At 48.7% G+C, this 18,871-nt stretch overlaps 1 protein-coding gene across 2 annotated transcripts in view; it reads left to right on the top strand.

Moving 5' to 3' along the window:
• CNTN3 (contactin 3) overlaps positions 1–18,871 on the top strand; it is a 186,260-nt gene that overhangs the window by 147,944 nt on the left and 19,445 nt on the right. For both annotated transcript variants that reach the window (XM_074312197.1, XM_074312196.1), the window contains 6 exons: positions 1,211–1,386; positions 4,481–4,598; positions 5,412–5,570; positions 5,666–5,815; positions 7,547–7,617; positions 17,335–17,569. In XM_074312197.1, the coding sequence (XP_074168298.1) occupies positions 1,211–1,386; positions 4,481–4,598; positions 5,412–5,570; positions 5,666–5,815; positions 7,547–7,617; positions 17,335–17,569 (909 nt within the window). The remainder of the gene's footprint in view (positions 1–1,210; positions 1,387–4,480; positions 4,599–5,411; positions 5,571–5,665; positions 5,816–7,546; positions 7,618–17,334; positions 17,570–18,871) is intronic.

The raw sequence follows: 18,871 nt of genomic DNA, 5'->3' as shown, positions 1-18,871 counted from the left end.
TGGCGTCTGCGTTGGGGAGGGAAGGCCAGCCGTGCCACCCACCACTGCGGGACACAAAGGAGCCAGGTCACATGCCCGCTGCTCTTCCAGGCCTCTGCCTGCTGCTGCCACACACATTCCCACTCCCATTCCATTTGCCAGCGTGTCAGCACTTGGCCTGCATTCCAACGTGTTAAGAATGTGATCCTACTATGTTCGCAGAAGGGGATAATGGTGAGCAGTCATGCCCAGGGTGCCGCGTGGGTCGCTGGGTACACGACTCGGGATTTGGGGAGACACGTGGAGGAGGCCGTGCACACTGGGGAGTGTTAGTCAGCACACAGCGGGGCCCTTGACAAAGGATGGACTGGATAAAATCACCAAGAGAGCGAGTGGAGACAGAATAAGAAAGAGCAGTGCGCTTGGCACAGTCCACACGGAGGGTGCAGGGGAACGGGAAGGACCAGAAAACACTTCAGCGTGTGGGAGAAACGAAGCACAGAGAGTGTGAGGAGAAGACGTCAGACGCACGTGGCGGCCGCTGCTGAAATTGGGGGCCCGGGGCCACGGCCGGAGTAGGACGCCTCGAACAGGGGCTTTGGCAGAGCAGCGCAGGCGGCGTGTTTAAGCGACTCTGTTGAACACTCGCTGCCACATGGAGCACAGAAGTGAGGAGAAGCCGTGGGAACGTGGGGCAAACAGATGCAAGGGCTGTGGGGACGACGGAGAAAGAAACGTCCTTGCAGACATTTGCAAAGGGGAAGGAAAACACCTTCATGGACGTTTTAACCGAGGAGTCCTCTTTTGTATGGATTCTAAACCTTTTGTGTCGTCTTTGAGTCTGCTTACATTTTGATAGTAATACATTTTCCAGTCATTCAACATTAGGGGAACCTGCAGGTTTCTGTCTCTGCCTCTGTACTGCTGTGTGTCAGCTGAGACGGCTGTGGCAGCATTGTAACTGCTTTATAGGGGACACGATATTAAACGTGCGTACCCTATAAATTCGGATATCATGATTCTTTTAGCAAGAATTGTGGATCCGAGGAAATGTGTTAAAAAGTGCATGAAAAGGCCGACTGTAACCTCGCAGACTTGAGCTGCACGTGTGTGCAGATGTGTGTACAATCGTACACACTGAGTTACACTCACCATCTCATCTGCCTGGGAGTCGCGCTCCGCAAAGTAAAAATGCTGACGTTATGCTTAAAACTGTGTTCCTTCCCCACAGACCCCACGAGGATAACGGTGGCGCCCTCCAACATGGATGTCTCCGTGGGCGAAAGCGTCGTTCTGCCCTGCCAGGCGCAGCACGACCCCCTGTTAGACATCACGTTCACCTGGTACTTCAACGGGGTCCTCACGGATTTCCAGAAAGACGGCTCTCACTTCGAGAAAGTCGGTGGGGTAAGTTGTGCACTTTCCTCCTGCCCTTTAGACGACATGTGACTGTGACACAGTGTCCCTAACCAAGCACCTGGCACATACATGACGCTCCAGACATGTGTTTTGTGAGGGAATCTGGGTTCTCAGTTCTGTCGTGCTCTGAGTTTATTACCACAATCACCAGACAGTGAGCACGTTTGCACAGTGAGTGATCGTTTCATTAAAACTGATGTTTATTGCCTGCCTGTGAAATGTTGTCATCGTGATGCCTCCATCCGCTGCAGCCCGTGGAAAGGCACGCTTCCCAGCACAAGTGTTTATTCCAACACGACACATTTATTACGAAGCTGAATGAGTCCCATCTGCTGGGCGCCTCCTCTGTGCCACCCGGGAGCTCAGCGCAGTTAATCCTCCAAACTGCCCTGAGTTAGCGGTAGGTTTTCTGTCTTATAGGTGCACAAACTAAGGACTTGAAGTGTATGAACTTGCCAGGGTCACTGGTGGAACTGAGACCCGGGGCTAGATCTGTGTGTCCCCAAAACAGTCGCTGTCTCATACCCCATCTGTCTCCTTGGTGAAGGCTCTGTGTGACCGAGAGTGACCAATTTCAAGGAGAAAGCGACTCTTGGAGGGGGACTCTGGGAGTGACCAGTGTGCTGAGCCACCCTGCCACCAGCGGGCCTTCGCAGTCACCGCTACTTGCCCTTGGTGGCCAGTTGGCACCAACTCGGGTGGCTTCCCTTTGCCTGGGACCCCGGGGTGCACGGTGGGGTCGGGGTCTCATCCTTTGGACCAAACAACGTGATGGGCGACTCAGTTGTATATATTTGAGCAGGATTTCTTATTAAACGCACACATGTGTCTCATAGGTGTATGAACATATTAGGACTGTGTGCAAATGGAAGGATGATGCTTGGATGTGAGTTGTGATCCCCTCCCCCCAAAATAAAAGATGTGTTCAGGTGCCTAATTGTGAGACAATGGCACGTTCTGTTCTCTGCCTTGGTTCCCGGGACAGAGATCCCACAACCCGTGGCATTTCCCGGGTGACAGCTGTGCGGTGTCTGTTCTAACGAGGGGACTGCTGGCAGCCGCTCACCAGCACCAGGGTGGCCACCAGAAAGACTAAGCCAGGTTAGGAGCTCGGAGCTCTCTGCCCTGTCACCCACCCTCCAGGGAGGGGACAGGGGCTGGCGATGGAGATAGCGACAGGCCAGGCGTACCTGATGAAGCCTCCATAAAAATCCCCAAAGCACGGGGTGTGGAGAGTTTCGGGGTTGGTGGACCATCCACGTGCTGGGAGGGAGACACCCCAGCTCCACGGAGATAGACACCCCTGCACGCAGGAACCCCAGACCTCGCCCCACGCACCTCATCTGGCTGGTTGTCTGTGTCCTCGTATGTCCTTTATAATAAACTGGTAAATGTAAATAAATGATTCCCTGAGTTCTGGGAGCTGTCCTAGCAAATGGTTGAACCCCAGGAAGGGTCACAGGAACCCCGACTTATAGCCGGTCTGTCAGGAGGACAGGCGACAATGTGAGACTTGTGACTGGTGCCTGAAGCGGGGTGTCATGTGGGGCTGAGCCCTTAAACTGTAGGGTGTGGTGCTGCTTCCAAGAGAAGGGGCAGAACTGAACTGAGTTGCAGGCCACCCGCTGTGTCAGAGGGCTGCTTGGGTGGGACACGCACCCCTGGTGTCAGACGCGTGGTTCTGAGTGTGGTGGCTGACGCGACACACAGTGAGACCTCAGGTGCGAGCAGGGCAGCTGTGGATCCAGGTCAGTGACAGTGAGGGCCTCCTGGCGTGCAGGGGCCTAATCTGACGTGACCAGGGTCCTCATACAAAGAGGGAAGTTTGGACACAGACACAGGGATGGGAGGACACCCATGGAAGACGCCGACTCAGGGCAGAGGGCCGGGCGCCCATGTGGGCAGCAGGTGGAAGCCGTGCGTCCACAGCCACGAAGGCAGGGCGTCCGGAGCTGAAGGAGCAACGTGGGGGCCAGTCCAGACCCCGGGACGGAGACCTGGGTTCCAGTGCTGGGGCCGCAGCAGCGGGGAGTCGTGTTGTTTCAAGCCACCCTGTGAGCAGCACTGGTTACAGCAGCGAATACAGGTTCCTTTGACAGAGAAAATGTGGAGACACCTAGATGCCAGCCAGTTACGTCGTTTCACCACATTCTGTTTTCTGTATCTGACTTATTTGTTTAGAAGTTCTAGTTTTCCAAATTATTCTGACTCACCCAAGGCTTTGAGGAACTCCACCAATCACAACCTGTTAGTTAGCCTGCCCTTCGCTGTTGCATTGAAAGCCCTTTTTTACGTCTTCAGTTCGTCTGTCACAATAGACAAAGGCGGCTCCAGTCTTCTCAGCCAGCGCCTTACGCCAACTTAGGTTATCACTTGCCTGTCCTTGGAGCGAAGGGTGGGACGTCACTTTAGTAAAGACCCCTCTTCCTGTCTGAAGAGGCTGCTACCCTGAGACACCTCTGGTCCTGACTGTAATTCTTAGACAAAGAATTTGATTTGAAACACTGGTTTCCTTTGCCTGGGACACCAGCAAATGTCTATAAGACAGCTGTTATTTCAGGGTTTACAATGTTTTAGTTTTTCTTCACCGAAGGTTCCCATTGACCTCCCTAAATTCTGTGGGGAAGAGTTAAAGGGCTTTGTGCTTCCTGAGCACCAGTGTGTGTCCACCATGGTACCCTTGTCCTGTTGCTCTCCTGATGCCCAGATGTCTCCCGCCTCTTCTTCGGGGATAATTGCCAGCAGATTGGAACTGGGAAATGAGTGAACATGTGCTGAGCAATGCATATAAGAACAAGTGTCACCCTAGTGGAAGTGAATAGACTGAGACTCTAATCTCTGCCCTTATTTATGTTTGAAACCATAACTGCCCGGGGGGAGCTTGTTTGTTTAGCTCCAGAAACCTGTGTCCGCATTCCTGTGTGGTTTAACTCGCTGCTATTTCCATCCGTCCTCAGTCTCCCCCCACCTCGGTCTCATCTCCGAATACAGGTGACCTTCAGGGACAGTGTTGGTGGCCACAGCCTCCGAGGTACTTTGTGTTTCCAGAATGAAAGTGCGCTCATTATGTTTACGCCAACAGGGCTCCTCGGGCGACGTGCTGATCAGAAACATCCAGCTGAAACACAGCGGGCGATACGTGTGCATGGTGCAGACTGGGGTGGACAGCGTTTCCTCGGCCGCCGACCTCATAGTGAGAGGTAAACATGGATGCCTTGACGGGTTTTTAATTTCACGTCTTACCTGAGCATTTCTTCCTGCGGGAAAAACCATGATGAGGTAGCATATGAGCCCACAGGGCTTCACATGGATTTAATCCCCCTTGAGAATGTGACAATAAGGATGGGTGCTAATTCAAAGTAATAAAAATCTCAACTCTGCCCTTCAACTGGCTCTCACTGTCGTAAGCACTGCACAAGTGCTGCCACGGGGATGTGTTGTGAGCGAGTCATTAATTCAGCGATCATGTTTACTATGGAAGGGAAGAGCAACTGGGTGTGCACGCAAGTGTGCTCCTTCCAGAAGAACCAGAACCACCCAGAAAACCTGCGGAAATCGGCCAATCTGAGCTGCTGTCCAATGTACTGATTTGATACCAGACTGAAGACGGACCAGAGTGCGTCATAGAATAAAGCAGCCCCAGATGACACACTGGGAAGGACAGAGACGTGCCCGTAGGTTCAAGGGCAGGCACCGTGCCCAGAGTAAAGCACATTGAGTTTGGAAAGTGCGGGAACCCTGCTGCACAGAGGCCTCAGAAAGCAAGGTTCCCCACAGTCGGGGAGTGTTGCAATTTTGCAATTACTGCCCCACATCCAGATTTAAGATCTGACAACAGAAATGTGGGGACAGTGGTAGTTTTATTGCTGGGTTAATGGCCTTTGCCCCGAGTGCTTTTGAAATTGGGACCAGTTGGAGGTGTTAAAGTGGTCATGTGACATGTTCTTCCCTTTGGTAGAAGGGATGACATTTATGGAAGAGCGTCCCACTGTTTGCATTCTTGCCATCCTTAGGTTCACCAGGACCACCAGAAAACGTGAAGGTGGATGAAATTACAGACACAACAGCCCAACTCTCTTGGAAAGAAGGTACAGACAACCGTAGCCCAGTCACGTCCTACTCCATCCAGGCGAGGACGCCTTTCTCTGTGGGTTGGCAAACTGTCACGACAGGTAAAGGGGGCAGACAAATGCCACAGCGCCCGTCGGTGGAGTTCAAGGCAGTGCAGGGGCTTGTGGACGCTCACCAGTGACTTCCTCCTTTGCAGTGCCTGAGGTCACTGATGGGAAAGCACACTCGGCTACCGTGATCGACTTAAGCCCATGGGTGGAGTACGAATTTCGCGTCGTAGCCAACAACAAAATCGGCGGGGGAGAGCCCAGTCTACCCTCAGAAAAAGTAAGAACCGAAGAGGCAGGTTAGTGTTCTGTTTCCTGAGTAACGGGTCAGCACGTTCCCCTGGGCGTAGATTTCCAGTTCCCTTACTCGGTCCCCAGGCCAGCAGGGGCCAGCCTCAGTAACCCATTGTCCCAATTATCTGACCTATCGAACGCAGAATTGGCCACATGGCATTTGTCAGAGACTCACGTGGAAGTGATTCTAACGTGCGACATTTTCGAGAGTCCAGTCCATCGTTGGTGTGCATTATTAGTGCCTGTGCAGGGAAGATGGTTTTGTCACTTATGGTTATTACTCTCTGACATGGCCACCCTGTTGACGGGGAGAGTGCTGGTTTCGTTTATAACGAGCATTGACAAAGGGGGGGTGATGACATTTGGGAGTCGGCTGCCAGGGAACCTCAGTGTGCCACCAGCTCCGTGAATGAGCCAAGTTGCTGATGAATGGTGCGTGGGGCCCCTCAAGTATAAAATTAAGAGAGAATCATTGTTCACATTTGCCGGCTGGGGTCGCTGTGAATGTGAACCATCAGACTATTTTCTAATTCTCAAAATATTATAAAATGACAACTGAAAGTCACAAAGTGTGTGTAATATCACATTATTGAGACATCTGAGAGGATCTAGAGGCTTTCCTTCCAGAATCTGTAATATTAATTGATATTAACTGAAATGATGTTTTAAATACAGCCTGTCTGTCACTTTAGGGACTAAGCCGAGATAGGAGTCACGGAATGTGTTTCAGTCATTTCTATGACGCAGATAATATTAGTGCCAGGTCTGATGAGAAGCAGAGGAACCGTTCATGTATTCACATGATGTACCCACTGTCCCGAGAACTTTCTCCATGTGGGGGATGTGCTGTGAACAGACAAACAGCCGCCTGCAGGGGCCTTTAGGTCTTCTCTGCGTCCTGGGGATTCCTCAGCAGAAAGTCTCCGTGTACGTTGTACGTGAGAAAGCTGACGCCTGTGTGGGGCTAAGAAGAATGTCTCATCACAGGGCTGAGGAGTTGAGCCTGGGCATTTTTCTGCAAAGCCAGTGTTGACTGGAGAATTATGCCTCTACTGGGTTAGTCACAAGTGGAATGTTCATGCTGGGTTATTTCCCATCTTCCCTGCTGAGTCACTTTTCCTGTTTTATTAACCTTCATACTGAGCCCTTTTTTCCTACTGTTTGAATCTTTGATAATTTCATGCAAATATAAATTATTTAATGATCTTCCCAAAGGTATTTACAGTTGACCCTTGAACAACATGGGAGATGGGGTACTGACCCCTGCACAATTGATGGTCCGTGTATAACTTTTGATTCACCAAAAACTTTTGATTCACCAAAAACTTAAGGTGTGTCTCAGTCTCCACAGGGGATTGGTTCCAGGACCTGGCAAACAGGATCAGAATATGAGGACACTCGAGTCCCCTGCATACCTGGGTGTAGGACAATGTATACAGTTGGCCCTCTGTATTCGTGGACTCCAAACTGCAGATCAGAAACTGTGCAGGTGTTTGTCCAAAGAAACTCCATGTTTCTGTATAGGTGGACCCACACAGGTCAAACCTATGTTCAAGGGTCAACTGGTTATATACATACAGTATATATAATGTATATATATGCATGCGTGTATATGTTTAAAATGTGACAGTGATCAAGTTATTTCAGATGTTAAAAATGAGAAACGTTGAAACTTCTTTCACATGCATATTACCGAATACAATAGGGTTTCATCTCTGTCTCTCTAACCTACACAGTTCCAGAAGCGCCTCCTTCAGAAGTCAGTGGAGGAGGTGGAAGCCGGTCTGAGCTGGTGATAACCTGGGATGTAAGTGCCTGGGCAGCCTCCCAGCGGTGGCGCTGGTGCTGCTGCCACTGGGGGAGCTTTGCAGAGACTCAGATAGTTAAAGAAACTTCAGGGAGATTTTGCTGTGAATTTCAACTTTCATAGAATGGCATCACTGTGGTTCTTACGAGTGACTGTTTTCCCTGGGGAGGGCCGTCTGTGACTTGTTGGTCTCATGACACACTAGGAGCCCCTGTGGGACCCGTCCTACTGGTAACCGATTGAAACCGTAAATGACCACTGAAGAGGTGTGAAGAGGTGTGAGTGTGTGTGTGTGTGTGTGTGTGTGTGTGTGTGTGAGTGTGTGTGTGTGTGTGTGTGTGAGACCGGGTATGCACTGGCACCTGTGAATTCAAACACAGCCATGTGTAAATGCTGCTGAAAATCTCTACGAGCCCTGAGAGTCAGCCATCCTTCCTTGGCTGTGACTCACTGCCCCTCCAGACCCAGCAAACTGTAAATACTCAGAACCAGATCTTACCTGCATCAGTGATTTGTGGGCATAAAACAGCTCATCTCTGGAGGCTGGAGCTAATGCTGATTCGTGGAAAGAGCTAGCAGTTGACAATTCTGGTTTGGTTTGGTTTGGTTTGGTTTGGTTTGGTTTGGTTTGGTTTGGTTTGGTTTGGTTTGGTTTGGTTTGGTTTGGTTTGGTTTGGTTTGGTTTGGTTTGGTTTGGTTTGGTTTGGTTTGGTTTGGTTTGGTTTGGTTTGGTTTGGTTTGGTTTGGTTTGGGTTCAGTTGGGTTGGGTTGGGTTGGGTTGGGTTTGCAAAAGGAGGTGGGGCTAAGTCAATGGGTACATCCAGAAACAGAGAACTTGTTAAAAACAGGAGTAAATCTAATAAAACCAGTAAATGAACAATTACTGCATCAAAGCAAATGAAGAGGAAAATGGTGTCTGCTGATCATGGCATAATTTTTTACTCCTATGGCTAAAACATTGTTTTTAACAGTTGTATTGAGCAATAACTCACATACCGTACTGTTCAACCTCTTACAGTATGCAAGTGAACGGTTTTTAGTATATTCACAGAATTTTGCATACATCACCGAAATCATTTGCAGACTATTGTAATTTCTTCAAAAAGAGACCTCACACCCCTGGTCGTAACCTCCCCCTCCTCCACCCCACCCCCCCTCAGATGGAGGCAAACACTGTTTTGCTTTCTATCTGTAAACGCCCTCTGGACATTTCGTATAAATGGGATCCTATGGCAGCTGGTACCTGTGCTTGTCAGGATGCCTTGTGTGTATCTGTTGAAAGGCAGACGTGGAGCATCAGCTGAAAGGAACTGCAGTGAACAGGCCTTTGCTGATGGAAGGTGAGGGGAGGGCAGGCGCTCCGAAGCCCCACACACCGGGGCCTCTGCAGTCACCTGCTGGTCCCCGATCTGGGAGGCAGTGGTCTTCTTGTGACCTCACTTCTCCGCCAGATTTAAGAAGAGTTGTTGATTTTTCAGTTTGTTCAGCTGTTTACTGACCCTTAGGATGGAGTGGTGACCCCTGACCCAGGGGTCAAAGTGACTGGCACATTTTTTAATTGGGTTACTTGCCTTTTGTTGAATTGTAGTTTTTCATGCTGGTTGAGATTTTGTGTTCCAATTTTAGAAAGAAATTCATTCTACTTTGCAAGATATAATTTGTTAGTATACCATTTAATTAATCTGAACACGAATAAGAAAGTAAAGAATAAATGGTACATTTGGGGCAATTTAAAATTTTAGACTCAAAAATCAAAAACATTAGGTATTTTTTTCATTACAGTAAAAACTCTGATTTGTGTAACTATTTTCCTTACACTGACTTTAAAATTTTCAGATCATGCTCTTTACCAGAAAAAATAGGCTAATGATATGAGGACAGTCATTTAATATCAAACCTCATCTTCCTTGATTTTCTTCAATTAGACTTTGAGGTGAAAAACCTGCACTTCAAAATACCAGGCAAACTGTTGGGATATACCTGCCGTTGTCATCGGCTCGTGTCACCTCCCTCTGGCTCACACACAGCTGCTGATGTGAAAGGAAGGGCGCCCAGACCAGTTGGGGACTTTTATCTGTTTTGGGTTCTCGGCACAGTCACTGAAAACAACTGTGCAAAGAAGAACCTTGGTGAACAAATAGCCCAACTTGGACCTGCTGGGTGGAACCAAGGAAAAGGTCAGACCCCACTTCATATAGCGTCCAACTTGTCAGCTGCCCCAGAGAGGCCGTGTGGCCGGTTCCGCGGGATCTGGAGGCCGTGGCAGCTTGGTCTGCCCAAGGTGGCAGCAGCAGCTTCCTCATCCAGCTTCCAGTTTCCCGTGGCTTCCACACCCCTGCTGAGCGGTGAGACCCAGGCCCTCCCTTTGCCCCTCTGTGGGCCCTGTGACTTGTCCACACCAACCAGGCTGCAGCCCCCTCACAAACGTAGGCACTTCCAGCTTGTTCCATCCACTCGATTCCTCTTGGAATGCAGCCACCATCACAGGAAAAAGCTCGAGCACGCTGTGCAGAGGGCTCCCTCGGGGACCTCAGGGACCTCAGGTATGGCTGAGTGCACGGTCAGTTGGTAACTAGTTATATCCAAACCTTTAACAGTGAAACGATGCAGCAGGGATGTGTGTGCTGTAAGGCAGACGTCCCCTTGGGGTTTCCTTTTCCGTCTTGTCTTGTTTTTTAATGTCTGGGAATATTCAATTGCATCTTGATTAGAAACTATAGGCTGTTCTAAAAAAGTTATTATTAGACGTTTCATTCTTGTGAGAGAATCGGAGTTAGAATTCCTGTTGTGTTTCTGACCCCACTGAAAACGGAGAATGTGGAGGTGCATTTGTAGTAAGAACTGGTTAGAGGCCACCGTATTCTACCAAGACCACACGGGTCACCCTGTGACTGCACAGAATGAGCACACGGGACCACCAGCCCTGAAAGCAGGGAATGACCCACGTTGCGGGCGTCCCCATGGTGCCTCGTTGCCAGGCCAACCGCCCTCCCAGGGGAACCGCAGCCGAGATTTCCTGACAGTGACGACTGGTGCCCTGTCCTCTTGTCCACTGATCGCATCTTTATGTTGCGACTCAGCCGTGTTGATCTACGTCCTTAGAGTCAATTCACTTCCGTGGCCGGAGCCTGTTTCCGTGAGGGGCACCCTGCTGCCCGTGTACCTGCTGGCTGTGACGGACACAGGGACATTTTCGTTTCTCAGTTGTTATTGCAGTGCTGCCGCCGAGGTCCTTGCAGACGTCTTCCGTGAACACGTGTGCTCATGTCCACGGGACACGCTTACGAAGGGGACTGCTGGGTCATAGCTGTGTGTGTGTCCTGCCATAGTGGGTAGTGGATGGTTTCCTGAGGGCTGTCCCAGTCCACAGTCCCGGCAGCGACAAGAAGAGTCCGGCAGCTCCATGCCCACCACAGGACGTGCCATCCCTGTCCCTTTCGGTCTGGAGTCACCTGCACATGGCATGTGCCATGCGATTTCATTTAACCTTTGTTGAGTAAACCTTCTGGATTTGTAAAAATAACTTGGTCACATGTATATATCCATTACCTGACGTGAGATTACATCCTAGAGCAGACACCATGTGTTAGACTCTCTCAGCCCTCGAGTGACTCTAATGTGGCAAGTTCTCAGGGAGCTTTTGTGAAGATGGGTCTTGACTCGATGTTCTGCTTCACTGAAGGGAGAGAGAGAGAGAGAGAGAGAGAGAGAGAGAGAGAGAGAGAGAGAGGAGGGTAGTGGAAGAAGAGCAATACAGATATATCCTATCAGGAGAGGTGCAAATAGAGGAAATTTTATTTCCTCTGAACTTTTGCTCAATTTTAGTTTTCATTTATGTATCATCCACTCCATTTCATGTTGGTGCTTGAAAAACAAATCAGTTATCCACCTGTCTCCATATCTTTGTTAATTGCTTCCCTTTTCCACTCTGCAGTGTAAAAAGCTAATTACAAATTGTGTTTCCCCCGATGGTGAGCCTCACACGTTTCTTTAGGAAGGCGGTTTGGTTTTAAGTGAACTACCTGCGTCTTGTGTCTCTTCACTGAAGGGAAATGACAAGCCCAGAATGAAGGGCCTCCTTCCTCCTTCATGAGGCAGAACCAGCCAGTGAACCTAAGACATGTCCTGGGTCTGAGGCCACAGCGAGGTCCTGTTCCATCTGTTACCCAGATGCTTTCAAAATAAGCAAATAAGTGTGGGGAAGAATCGTAGCGCACCCCAGCGCCTTGAGGGACTTACTAGTAACGGTTCCAACCTCACCAAAAAGAAGAGATTTCTGTAGAAATGACAGCCCTTTTCCTGCAAGTGGATGGAGCTCATGAAACCTAAGCCTTTCTAAAGGTCGGCAGGCATGTAAGGTTTCATCCTGGGGATACATTTCTAAGTAACCTGAGAAGAAGAGAGAGTGGGAGAGAAAGGAAAATGCTCAACGTGATGAAAAGGAAACTGCAAACTTACGAGTTTCTGGGTTATCATTTAATTCCCGCCCTCAATCTCCTCACGTCTGCCTTCTCCCAGGACTCAAGAAATTCAGGCTACAGCCACAGAATCCGCCCAACAGAGAGCAGACAGCCCGTTGAGGGTCCTAAGAATGGGAAGCAATCTCTAGAAATTACCCATCGGAGATCTGAGGAGATCACCTGAAAGCGGGACAGTAGAATCCATCTTTTGACGAACACTAGGAAACCTTGAGTCAGACTCTCCTTTTAAGGAATAAGATGGAAGCCGTGGCACCCTCTCCCACAGCAGCGTGGAGATTTTTCAGTACGTGACCATTGTCAAAGGGCTTTGGTTGCCAAATCAGTTAATTTCAACCCATATATTTACGAATGCCTGCAATTGGCCTGCAGCTAGTCATTGTATGAACGTGATGTTACATTCTTTTAAAATAAGGACCATTGGAAGTCGAGCTTCTGGTATTTTGTTTGTTTTGTTTTTCAGTCAATGTACTGGGGTGACATTGGTTAGTACAATTATTAGGTTTCAAGTGTACAATTCTGTAACACATCCCCTGTACATCACCACCAGACTCAGTTCTCCTTCCATCACCAAATATTTGAACTTTCAGAAATACATTTTCTCTGTTAACTGGTGCCTGGGACACCAGCAAATGTCTATAAGACAGCTGTTATTTCAGGGTTTACAATGTTTTAGTTTTTCTTCACCGAAGGTTCCCATTGACCTCCCTAAATTCTGTGGGGAAGAGTTAAAGGGCTTTGTGCTTCCTGAGCACCAGTGTGTGTCCACCATGGTACCCTTGTCCTGTTGCTCTCCTGATGCCCAGATGTCTCCCGCCTCTTCTTCGGGGATAATTGCCGGCAGATTGGAACTGGGAAATGAGCGAACGTGTGCTGAGCAGTGGATGTAAGAACAAGTGTCACCCTAGTGGAAGTGAATAGACTGAGACTCTAATCTCTGCCCTTATTTATGTTTGAAACCATAACTGCCCGGGGGGAGCTTGTTTGTTTAGCTCCAGAAACCTGTGTCCGCATTCCTGTGTGGTTTAACTCGCTGCTATTTCCATCCGTCCTCAGTCTCCCCCCACCTCGGTCTCATCTCCGAATACAGGTGACCTTCAGGGACAGTGTTGGTGGCCACAGCCTCCGAGGTACTTTGTGTTTCCAGAATGAAAGTGCGCTCATTATGTTTACGCCAACAGGGCTCCTCGGGCGACGTGCTGATCAGAAACATCCAGCTGAAACACAGCGGGCGATACGTGTGCATGGTGCAGACTGGGGTGGACAGCGTTTCCTCAGCCGCCGACCTCATAGTGAGAGGTAAATATGGATGCCTTGACGGGTTTTTAATTTCACGTCTTACCTGAGCATTTCTTCCTGCAGGAAAAACCATGATGAGGTAGCATATGAGCACACAGGGCTTCACATGGATTTAATCCCCCTTGAGAATGTGACAATAAGGATGGGTGCTAATTCAAAGTAATAAAAATCTCAACTCTGCCCTTCAACTGGCTCTCACTGTCGTAAGCACTGCACAAGTGCTGCCACGGGGATGTGTTGTGAGCGAGTCATTAATTCAGCGATCATGTTTACTATGGAAGGGAAGAGCAACTGGGTGTGCACGCAAGCGTGACTCCTTCCAGAAGAACCAGAACCACCCAGAAAGCCTGCGGAAATCGGCCAATCTGAGCTGCTGTCCAATGTACTGATTTGATACCAGACTGAAGACTTACCAGAGTGCGTCATAGAATAAAGCAGCCCCAGATAACACACTGGGAAGGACAGAGACGTGCCCGTAGGTTCAAGGGCAGGCACCGTGCCCAGAGTAAAGCACATTGAGTTTGGAAAGTGCAGGAACCCTGCAGCACAGAGGCCTCAGAAAGCAAGGTTCCCCGCAGCCGGGGAGTGTTGCAATTTTGCAATTACTGCCCCACATCCAGATTTAAGATCTGACAACAGAAATGTGGGGACAGTGGTAGTTTTATTGCTGGGTTAATGGCCTTTGTCCCGAGTGCTTTTGAAATTGGGACCAGTTGGGGGTGTTAAAGTGGTCATGTGACATGTTCTTCCCTTTGGTAGAAGGGATGACATTTATGGAAGAGCGTCCCACTGTTTGCATTCTTGCCATCCTTAGGTTCACCAGGACCACCAGAAAACGTGAAGGTGGATGAAATTACAGACACAACAGCCCAACTCTCTTGGAAAGAAGGTACAGACAACCGTAGCCCAGTCACGTCCTACTCCATCCAGGCGAGGACGCCTTTCTCTGTGGGTTGGCAAACTGTCACGACAGGTAAAGGGGGCAGACAAATGCCACAGCGCCCGTCGGTGGAGTTCAAGGCAGTGCAGGGGCTTGTGGACGCTCACCAGTGACTTCCTCCTTTGCAGTGCCTGAGGTCACTGATGGGAAAGCACACTCGGCTACCGTGATCGACTTAAGCCCATGGGTGGAGTACAATTTCGGCGTCGTAGCCAACAACAAAATCGGCGGGGAGAGCCCAGTCTACCCTCAGAAAAAGTAAGAACCGAAGAGGCAGGTTAGTGTTCTGTTTCCTGAGTAACGGTCAGCACGTTCCCTGGGCGTGATTTCCAGTTCCCTTACTCGGTCCCCAGGCCAGCAGGGGCCAGCCTCAGTAACCCATTGTCCCAATTATCTGACCTATCGAGCAGAATTGGCCACATGGCATTTGTCAGAGACTCACGTGGAAGTGATTCTAACGTGCGACATTTTCGAGAGTCCAGTCCATCGTTGGTGTGCATTATTAGTGCCTGTGCAGGGAAGATGGTTTTGTCACTTATGGTTATTACTCTCTGACATGGCCACCCTGTTGACGGGGAGAGTGCTGGTTTCGTTTATAACGAGCATTGACAAAGGGGGGGTGATGACATTTGGGAGTCGGCTGCCAGGGAACCTCAGTGTGCCACCAGCTCCGTGAATGAGCCAAGTTGCTGATGAATGGTGTGTGGGGCCCCTCAAGTATAAAATTAAGAGAGAATCATTGTTCACATTTGCCGGCTGGGGTCGCTGTGAATGTGAACCATCAGACTATTTTCTAATTCTCAAAATATTATAAAATGACAACTGAAAGTCACAAAGTGTGTGTAATATCACATTATTGAGACATCTGAGAGGATCTAGAGGCTTTCCTTCCAGAATCTGTAATATTAATTGATATTAACTGAAATGATATTTTAAATACAGCCTGTCTGTCACTTTAGGGACTAAGCCGAGATAGGAGTCACGGAATGTGTTTCAGTCATTTCTATGACGCAGATAATATTAGTGCCAGGTCTGATGAGAAGCAGAGGAACCGTTCATGTATTCACATGATGTACCCACTGTCCCGAGAACTTTCTCCATGTGGGGGATGTGCTGTGAACAGACAAACAGCCGCCTGCAGGGAGCCTTTAGGTCTTCTCTGCGTCCTGGGGATTCCTCAGCAGAAAGTCTCCGTGTACGTTGTACGTGAGAAAGCTGACGCCTGTGTGGGGCTAAGAAGAATGTCTCATCACAGGGCTGAGGAGTTGAGCCTGGGCATTTTTCTGCAAAGCCAGTGTTGACTGGAGAATTATGCCTCTAGTGGAATAGTCACAAGTGGAATGTTCATGCTGGATTATTTCCCATCTTCCCTGCTGAGTCACTTTTCCTGTTTTATTAACCTTCATACTGAGCCCTTTTTTCCTACTGTTTGAATCTTTGATAATTTCATGCAAATATAAATTATTTAATGATCTTCCCAAAGATATTTACAGTTGACCCTTGAACAACATGGGAGATGGGGTACTGACCCCTGCACAATTGATGGTCCGTGTATAACTTTTGATTCACCAAAAACTTTTGATTCACCAAAAACTTAAGGTGTGTCTCAGTCTCCACAGGGGATTGGTTCCAGGACCTGGCAAACAGGATCAGAATATGAGGACACTCGAGTCCCCTGCATACCTGGGTGTAGGACAATGTATACAGTTGGCCCTCTGTATCCGTGGGCTCCAAACTGCAGATCAGAAACTGTACAGGTGTTTGTCCAAAGAAACTCCATGTATAAGTGGACCCACACAGGTCAAACGTATGTTCAAGGGTCAACTGGTTATATACATACAGTATATATAATGTATATACATGCATGCGTGTATATGTTTAAAATGTGACAGTGATCAAGTTATTTCAGATGTTAAAAATGAGAAACATTGAAACTTCTTTCAGATGCATATTACCGAATACAAATAGGGTTTCATCTCTGTCTCTCTAACCTACACAGTTCCAGAAGCGCCTCCTTCAGAAGTCAGTGGAGGAGGTGGAAGCCGGTCTGAGCTGGTGATAACCTGGGATGTAAGTGCCTGGGCAGCCTCCCCCGCGGTGGCGCTGGTGGTGCTGGTTCTGGGGAAGCACTAGCAGCTAATGTGTTTCACTCTGTGCTAATCACTGTTCCTAGCATTTTGCATAGTTTTTAAATTGCATCCTTGCAACATTTTATAATAGATGAAAACACTGAGGCAGAGAGTTACTAAATAGTTTGCCCCGTCATCTGGCTGGTAAACATAGGGACGAGAGGTCCTGGCTCTTACTCCTGCTCTGCCCTCACAGCTTTCCACTTGGCTGCACGACCCACTAGCAACACACACCCACAGAGTCCGGTGGGTGCTGGCTTCCTGGCCGTCCTCTAGCCAGGGCTTTATGTCACAATTAGGAAAAGTTTTAATTAGCACATTTAAAGTCAGAAGGCACTGGGATTATCTGTATTACTTGAAGGTGTTAATGAAAAAATAAAAATCCAGGGATCATGAGGGAATGTCAGTAGGAATTTTTGACACGATCCAAATGCAGCTTTGTGTCTAATATGTTGTTTTTACTTCTTTTCTTCTAGTTTTACTTCCTTTACTTAATTATCCTATCAACGTACAATTTCTTTCCATAAACTCGGCATTAGGGGTTAGACGATTTTTACTGGGCTTGAGAGACGAGGTATAATTAGCATCATCGTCACCATGATTATTATTCAGAATTCAGACTGGGACTATACGTCCTCTGATTCTATATGACGCTCAAAACCTGAATAATTTCAGAAGACCTGAGTCAGCCACCTGGATGGCTATGAAAGTGCTGTGTGTCTGTTTAAGAGCAGCTGACTGTCCCACTGAACGTTTGCTTTTCATAGGATGTTGGCTGTTATCTGATGGCTTTTACGAAAGCCTGGGGGTGGCAGCTCCCTTCCCTTTGGCGGCCGTCATGTATGGGGCTTTTCTTGTCTCTCCTTCACAGCCAGTTCCTGAGGAGCTGCAGAACGGTGAGGGCTTCGGGTATGTTGTCGCATTCCGCCCTCTTGGAGTCACCAACTGGATCCAGACAGTGGTCACGTCTCCTGACACCCCAAGATACGTCTTCAGGAATGACAGCATCGTGCCATTTTCCCTGTATGAAGTTAAAGTGGGGGTTTATAACAACAAAGGTGAAGGGCCATTTAGCCCAGTGACAACAGTGTTCTCTGCAGAAGAAGGTACGGGGAGCATTGTGCTCATAGGTCAGCTGCAGCTAATATCCCTGTGACTTCACACACGTTTCTTCAGTGAGCAATGGTTGAAGTCACGCTTAGATGCCCAGTGCAGGCGGAAAAGAGTGAAGGTCCCCTGAGATCTGAGACTCAGCGGCTAGCCAGAGGGCTCCCCAATTGGTAGGATTCCGTTTATGAAGCCTCCATCCTGAGTTCCACTTGTGAACAGGGAATAACACAGCCTCCCCAGCTTTCTTTTCTGGGGTCAGACTGAGATCTTCTCTTGGAAGTGCCCTAGTCTCAAGTTTGGTAGTGGTTCCTATGCCTGAGGAAAGGATATTAGCAGGAGGGGGACAGAGATCCAGGGTAAGTCACTGGTGAGTGCAATGTGTGGGTTCTCAGCCATGGCCTTTACCCTCCCGCCTCCTGTTACCATTCTTTCCACCACTGATGGGTTGATTAATGTCTTTCTGTTCCAAATGAAAGAAAGAGAGTCTACTCGCTATGAAAAAAAGGTCAAGATTTATTGGGAATATGCTGGGGCCTCCCATTGAATCGAAGGAAGAATAAAACAGCACACCCGGTGAAGGAGGAGGCTGGTCAGAGTCACTGTGTGACCTCTGGAGCACCAGCCCTGGACCCATCAGCCCTGTGGGCTCCTTGCCTTGCCAAACCCACTTCTGAATTCTCAGGAGAAAAAATGCGAGAGGTCCATGTTTGGGCTAAAAATCTATCTTGGTACCATGGCCCGTTTAACAAAGAAATAGATTAAATGTATTGGGGTGACATTTAATCTGGAGGAGAAAGAGTGTCACTCAGAGCTGTGCTCTGACAGGGGAGCCCATGAAGCCCCCAGAGTTGTCTGTTACCAAGAGGATCTTTTACTGTGTGATGCTCTCTGCATGTCTGTCTACACCTTCCAAAGCGGAGCCTGGGCTAAAGGAGTTACTCACTAAATGCTTGTGAACGAATGACCTTTGTTTGACAAAATAATGATGGTGATGGTGATGGTGATGGTGATGGTGATGGTGGTGATGATGGTGATGATGGTGATGATGGTGATGATGGTGATGATGATGGTGATGGTGGTGATGGTGGTGATGGTGGTGATGGTGATGATGGTGATGATGATGGTGATGATGGTGATGGTGGTGATGGTGGTGAAGAAGAAGCAGCATTTGTGGGCACAGGTGGTCTCAAGCAGGAGCTGTGGGAAGTAGTGGAAAGAAGTAGTGGGTGGTTGGGTGGAGAGAACAAAGGGAAAGGGGAACAAAAGAGATGAGATGGACGTGCGGGAGAGGAGACTGT

The sequence above is a fragment of the Rhinolophus sinicus genome, linkage group LG10 (assembly GCF_036562045.2).
Source record: "Rhinolophus sinicus isolate RSC01 linkage group LG10, ASM3656204v1, whole genome shotgun sequence".
Taxonomy (NCBI): domain Eukaryota; kingdom Metazoa; phylum Chordata; class Mammalia; order Chiroptera; family Rhinolophidae; genus Rhinolophus; species Rhinolophus sinicus.
This window is presented reverse-complemented; position numbering and strand designations above follow the sequence as displayed.